Genomic DNA, 7,500 nt, shown 5'->3' with positions numbered 1-7,500 from the left:
ATGTAATTCTTGACTCGTATGTGAGATCATGATGACTCTCTGACATCATGGCTTTCTCATGGGTGCATCTCACAAAATCATATCCCCTTTGTCTTTATGGTGAAATATGACCAGACCTTGTGCAGCTCATTAATTCATTATGACTGAGTTGAGTATGATGTGTGTGTGTTTCTAGGTTGGAATGGGTGGAGATCATCGAGCCGCGCACCCGGGAGCGCATGTACGCAAACCTGCTGACGGGCGAGTGTGTGTGGGACGCGCCGGCGGGCGTGCAGATCAAGCGCAGCGGGCAGGACCAGTGGTGGGAGCTTTTCGACTCCAAAACCTCCCGATTCTACTACTATAACGCCTCCACCCAGCGAACCGTTTGGCACCGCCCACTCAGCTGTGACATCATCCCCCTGGCCAAACTACAGACCCTGAAGCAGAACACCAACATGACTCCGCCCACCGCTGGGCCGACCAGCGCCTCCGCCGACAGCAGCCCCGCCCGCTCCGCCGTCAGCACCACCTCATCGCAGGAGCCGGAGGAGAAGACCTCCACCGCTGAGGAGGGCGAGAGGCGAGTTCATCATGTGTGGATGTTGATTATCTCCTCATATTCTCCACTGTGCAGTCACGCTCTGTTTACTTCCTGTCTCTATGAAGCCCCTCCTTCTGAAAAGTACACTGTGCTCTGATTGGTCGAGTGCTTACAGCGTGTTTGGGGAATGTCCATCCATCCATCCGTCTATCGTTTGTTCTGTATCCATCCATCCATCCGTCTATCTTTTGTTCTGTGTCCATCCGTCCATCCGTCTATCGTTTGTTCTGTATCCATCCATCCATCCGTCTATCGTTTGTTCTGTATCCATCCATCCATCCATCCGTCTATCGTTTGTTCTGTGTCCATCCATCCATCCGTCTATCGTTTGTTCTGTGTCCATCCATCCATCCGTCTATCTTTTGTTCTGTGTCCATCCATCCATCCGTCTATCGTTTGTTCTGTATCCATCCATCCATCCGTCTATCGTTTGTTCTGTATCCATCCATCCATCCGTCTATCTTTTGTTCTGTATCCATCCATCCATCCATCCGTCTATCGTTTGTTCTGTGTCCATCCATCCATCCGTCTATCGTTTGTTCTGTATCCATCCATCCATCCGTCTATCGTTTGTTCTGTGTCCATCCATCCATCCGTCTATCTTTTGTTCTGTATCCATCCATCCATCCGTCTATCGTTTGTTCTGTATCCATCCATCCATCCATCCGTCTATCGTTTGTTCTGTGTCCATCCATCCATCCGTCTATCGTTTGTTCTGTATCCATCCATCCATCCGTCTATCGTTTGTTCTGTGTCCATCCATCCATCCGTCTATCGTTTGTTCTGTGTCCATCCATCCATCCGTCTATCTTTTGTTCTGTGTCCATCCATCCATCCGTCTATCGTTTGTTCTGTGTCCATCCATCCATCCGTCTATCGTTTGTTCTGTGTCCATCCATCCATCCGTCTATCGTTTGTTCTGTGTCCATCCATCCGTCCGTCTATCTTTTGTTCTGTGTCCATCCATCCATCCGTCTATCTTTTGTTCTGTGTCCATCCATCCATCCGTCTATCGTTTGTTCTGTGTCCATCCATCCGTCCGTCTATCGTTTGTTCTGTGTCCATCCATCCATCCGTCTATCGTTTGTTCTGTATCCATCCATCCATCCATCCGTCTATCGTTTGTTCTGTGTCCATCCATCCATCCGTCTATCGTTTGTTCTGTATCCATCCATCCATCCGTCTATCGTTTGTTCTGTGTCCATCCATCCATCCGTCTATCGTTTGTTCTGTGTCCATCCATCCATCCGTCTATCTTTTGTTCTGTGTCCATCCATCCATCCGTCTATCGTTTGTTCTGTGTCCATCCATCCATCCGTCTATCGTTTGTTCTGTGTCCATCCATCCATCCGTCTATCGTTTGTTCTGTGTCCATCCATCCGTCCGTCTATCTTTTGTTCTGTGTCCATCCATCCATCCGTCTATCTTTTGTTCTGTGTCCATCCATCCATCCGTCTATCGTTTGTTCTGTGTCCATCCATCCGTCCGTCTATCGTTTGTTCTGTGTCCATCCATCCATCCGTCTATCGTTTGTTCTGTGTCCATCCATCCATCCGTCTATGTTTTGTTCTGTATCCATCCATCCATCCGTCTATCGTTTGTTCTGTGTCCATCCATCCATCCGTCTATCTTTTGTTCTGTGTCCATCCATCCATCCGTCTATCTTTTGTTCTGTATCCATCCATCCATCCGTCTATCGTTTGTTCTGTATCCATCCATCCATCCGTCTATCTTTTGTTCTGTATCCATCCATCCATCCATCCGTCTATCGTTTGTTCTGTGTCCATCCATCCATCCGTCTATCGTTTGTTCTGTATCCATCCATCCATCCATCCGTCTATCGTTTGTTCTGTGTCCATCCATCCATCCGTCTATCTTTTGTTCTGTATCCATCCATCCATCCGTCTATCGTTTGTTCTGTGTCCATCCATCCATCCGTCTATCGTTTGTTCTGTGTCCATCCATCCATCCGTCTATCGTTTGTTCTGTGTCCATCCATCCGTCCGTCTATCTTTTGTTCTGTGTCCATCCATCCATCCGTCTATCTTTTGTTCTGTGTCCATCCATCCATCCGTCTATCGTTTGTTCTGTGTCCATCCATCCATCCGTCTATGTTTTGTTCTGTATCCATCCATCCATCCGTCTATCGTTTGTTCTGTATCCATCCATCCGTCTATCGTTTGTTCTGTGTCCATCCATCCATCCGTCTATCGTTTGTTCTGTATCCATCCATCCATCCGTCTATCGTTTGTTCTGTGTCCATCCATCCATCCGTCTATCTTTTGTTCTGTGTCCATCCATCCATCCGTCTATCGTTTGTTCTGTGTCCATCCATCCATCCGTCTATCGTTTGTTCTGTGTCCATCCATCCATCCGTCTATCTTTTGTTCTGTGTCCATCCATCCATCCGTCTATCGTTTGTTCTGTGTCCATCCATCCATCCGTCTATCGTTTGTTCTGTGTCCATCCATCCATCCGTCTATCTTTTGTTCTGTGTCCATCCATCCGTCCGTCTATCTTTTGTTCTGTGTCCATCCATCCATCCGTCTATCTTTTGTTCTGTGTCCATCCATCCATCCGTCTATCGTTTGTTCTGTGTCCATCCATCCATCCGTCTATCTTTTGTTCTGTGTCCATCCATCCATCCGTCTATCGTTTGTTCTGTGTCCATCCATCCATCCGTCTATCGTTTGTTCTGTGTCCATCCATCCATCCGTCTATCGTTTGTTCTGTGTCCATCCATCCATCCGTCTATCTTTTGTTCTGTGTCCATCCATCCGTCCGTCTATCTTTTGTTCTGTGTCCATCCATCCATCCGTCTATCTTTTGTTCTGTATCCATCCATCCATCCGTCTATCGTTTGTTCTGTGTCCATCCATCCATCCGTCTATCTTTTGTTCTGTGTCCATCCATCCATCCGTCTATCGTTTGTTCTGTGTCCATCCATCCATCCGTCTATCGTTTGTTCTGTGTCCATCCATCCATCCGTCTATCGTTTGTTCTGTGTCCATCCATCCGTCCGTCTATCTTTTGTTCTGTGTCCATCCATCCATCCGTCTATCTTTTGTTCTGTGTCCATCCATCCATCCGTCTATCGTTTGTTCTGTGTCCATCCATCCGTCCGTCTATCGTTTGTTCTGTGTCCATCCATCCATCCGTCTATGTTTTGTTCTGTATCCATCCATCCATCCGTCTATCGTTTGTTCTGTGTCCATCCATCCATCCGTCTATCTTTTGTTCTGTGTCCATCCATCCATCCGTCTATCTTTTGTTCTGTATCCATCCATCCATCCGTCTATCGTTTGTTCTGTATCCATCCATCCATCCGTCTATCTTTTGTTCTGTATCCATCCATCCATCCATCCGTCTATCGTTTGTTCTGTGTCCATCCATCCATCCGTCTATCGTTTGTTCTGTATCCATCCATCCATCCATCCGTCTATCGTTTGTTCTGTGTCCATCCATCCATCCGTCTATCTTTTGTTCTGTATCCATCCATCCATCCGTCTATCGTTTGTTCTGTGTCCATCCATCCATCCGACTATCTTTTGTTCTGTGTCCATCCATCCATCCGTCTATCTTTTGTTCTGTGTCCATCCATCCATCCGTCTATCTTTTGTTCTGTATCCATCCATCCATCCATCCATCCATCTGTCTATCGTTTATTCTGTATCCATCCATCCATCCGTCTATCGTTTGTTCTGTGTCCATCCATCCATCCGTCTATCTTTTGTTCTGTATCCATCCATCCATCCATCCATCCATCTGTCTATCGTTTATTCTGTATCCATCCATCCATCCGTCTATCTTTTTTTCTGTATCCATCCATCCATCCGTCTATCTTTTGTTCTGTGTCCATCCATCCATCCGTCTATCTTTTGTTCTGTGTCCATCCATCCATCCGTCTATCGTTTGTTCTGTGTCCATCCATCCATCCGTCTATCGTTTGTTCTGTGTCCATCCATCCATCCGTCTATGTTTTGTTCTGTGTCCATCCATCCATCCGTCTATCGTTTGTTCTGTGTCCATCCATCCATCCGTCTATCTTTTGTTCTGTGTCCATCCATCCATCCGTCTATCTTTTGTTCTGTATCCATCCATCCATCCATCCGTCTATCGTTTGTTCTGTATCCATCCGTCCGTCCGTCTATTGTTTGTTGTTCTGTATCATCCATCCATCCGTCCTTCCGTCTATTGTTTGTTGTTCTGGATCATCCATCCATCCATCCGTCCGTCTATTGTTTGTTGTTCTGTATCCATCCATCCGTCCGTCCGTCTATTGTTTGTTGTTCTGTATCATCCATCCATCCGTCCTTCCGTCTATTGTTTGTTGTTCTGGATCATCCATCCATCCATCCGTCCGTCTATTGTTTGTTGTTCTGTATCATCCATCCATCCATCCATCCGTCTATCGTTTGTTCTGTATCCATCCATCCATCCGTCTATCTTTTGTTCTGTGTCCATCCATCCATCCGTCTATCGTTTGTTCTGTATCCATCCATCCATCCGTCTATCTTTTGTTCTGTATCCATCCATCCATCCGTCTATCTTTTGTTCTGTGTCCATCCATCCATCCGTCTATCGTTTGTTCTGTATCCATCCATCCATCCGTCTATCTTTTGTTCTGTATCCATCCATCCATCCGTCTATCTTTTGTTCTGTGTCCATCCATCCATCCGTCTATCTTTTGTTCTGTATCCATCCATCCATCCGTCTATCTTTTGTTCTGTGTCCATCCATCCATCCGTCTATCGTTTGTTCTGTATCCATCCATCCATCCGTCTATCGTTTGTTCTGTATCCATCCATCCATCCGTCCGTCTATTGTTTGTTGTTCTGTATCATCCGTCCATTATCAGTGTTTATAGTGCTGATCTTCATGTAAATGCTGTAAGCAGTCTCTGGTGTTAATCTGCAGTGTTGAGTGTGATCATCTGCTCTGAAACCGTGAGCATGTAGAACACAACAGCGCGTTTGACTTTAAAACATGCGATGCTTGCATTTATTTAATGAATTCAACGCCTTTTGAAGTTTATTAATCACATTAGGCCGTGTCGGGATTCCTGTTTTTCCATGCACAAATGAAAGATCTCTAAAAATAATGAAGATGTTTGACATGCCATTTAACATATTTAAAGGTCCCATGGCATGACATTTTCATTTTATGAGGTTTTTCAACATTAATATGAGTTCCCCTAGCCTGAATATTGTCCCCAAGTGGATAGAAATGTTGATCGGTGTAAAACCGAGTTGTGGCTGTCTTTCTCTGCCTTTGAGAAAATGACAGGCCAGACTAGCCAATCCTGAAGTCTCCTGGTTTGACGTCCAAGCAGGCACGGTTTCCTCCCTTTCCTCCGCCCAGAGAATCTGGCACGCCCATGCAAACGCTCGTCGAGAGATCATTGCATCATTGCTTGTGAACGAGTGAACGCTGGCAGTTTCTCAGTGTTTGGATGTACAAATGAAAACAGAAGTCTTTTTTCAGTTCCTTCTGATCTGTGATCAGTGATTTCTGATGTGTAGCTAATTATTTATTATTCGTGCACACAATGCGGCTTCTCTCTCTCCAGACAGAACGGTGTTTTCGTGTTTTATATCTTGTGAGTCAGTGTTTTTGTACGTCCTCGTCGCGTCTATCGGTTCTAAAATGTGCATACAGTCATGAGTTTCTGCTCAACATCAGCAGAGATAAACCTCACACACGCCGAAGCTCGGCCTTCAACATCCCCGACCCACAGTACTGCATCTGGCCCACAGCGGAGGCACCAAACGCGGCGTGAGATTAAGCAGAAGGGGGGTAAGCTTGAGCATATCCGGGCTAGCCAGCCTAGCCCCACAATAAACTGGATTACATCCGATTACTGCTGTTGTGTCTTTGTTTGCGCTGTGTACTCAACGCGCGTCACTGACGCTTTTATTTTATTTTAAAAATAATGCTATTATCAACACTTACTTTTAACTCGTTCATCTCGACAGCTGTAATGGTACTTTGCATGTGTTACAAAGTTGGTAGAATAATGATGAAGAGACGGACTCGGTGTGACTGTTTATTCAGAACTCTCAGATACAAACACAATAAACTCGCGCTGACTGACAGCGCTCTCATAACTCAGTAGTTACTATAAATAACTTTGTTAGCAATCGCTGAGCTCAGTCTCTGATACATTAGTGATGTCCGGTTCGCGAACGATCTTTCTTTTGAACCAGTTCTTTTTAGTGAACCGAATCAGTTCACCAAATCGGACTGAATCGTTCTAAACGGTTCGCGTCTCCAGTCAGCGCTGATCCATAATTTACTAAAGTTACTAACTTTCTGACATGAGTGACAGCCCCTCCGACTAGAAATAGACTAATAACCTAAAGTATATGCTGTAACTAAAACAGTTCAGACATGCTGAGAGAACTGATGTGAAGTGAACTCAGGTCCATCCGTCTCCCTGGCAGACTCGTGCCTGCTCGTGCCTCGTTAAACCACGCCCCCTCCGCTCATATAAAATGCAAAGATGTCAGCCAATCACAACAGTGGGTGTTTTTACTGAAGTCTCACAGCAGACACGCCTCTTGAAGCAGGGCATTCAGCCACAGGGCAAACAGCATTATAGAAAAAATGCCTTTTATTTCTAAATTATGACATTTTATGATGTAAAAGTCATACTAACAATATAAGTACAGCTCAGGAAACATTATAAAATAATAGAAAAATGCCATGCCATGGGACCTTTAAGACTTTTTTTTATTTGCACAGAGGCTCCTAAATACATTTTACAGTTCACACAGATCAATTGTTTTGTCGCCGAGCCCTGGAGGAACTGTGGAAACATCCCAGAATCCATTTTGATTTCACCCTGGGCTTCGCTGAGACCCAGACGACATCAGATCTCATGTAGTTTGACCGGGTGTTAGTTTCCACGTCTCAAG

At 45.3% G+C, this 7,500-nt stretch overlaps 1 protein-coding gene across 1 annotated transcript in view; it reads left to right on the top strand.

Annotated features, from left to right (window-relative positions):
- The window catches only part of arhgap39 (Rho GTPase activating protein 39), a gene marked incomplete at both ends in the record, with an annotated part of 82,197 nt that overhangs the window by 20,302 nt on the left and 54,395 nt on the right, over positions 1–7,500 (top strand). The window contains one exon of the mRNA XM_079832207.1: positions 176–577. Coding sequence (XP_079688333.1) covers positions 176–577 — 402 coding nt within the window. The remainder of the gene's footprint in view (positions 1–175; positions 578–7,500) is intronic.

The sequence above is a fragment of the Gobio gobio genome (assembly GCF_949357685.1).
Source record: "Gobio gobio genome assembly, chromosome: 12".
NCBI lineage: Eukaryota > Metazoa > Chordata > Actinopteri > Cypriniformes > Gobionidae > Gobio > Gobio gobio.
Note: the sequence above shows the minus strand (reverse complement) of the source record. Positions and strands in the feature narration are given on the sequence as shown.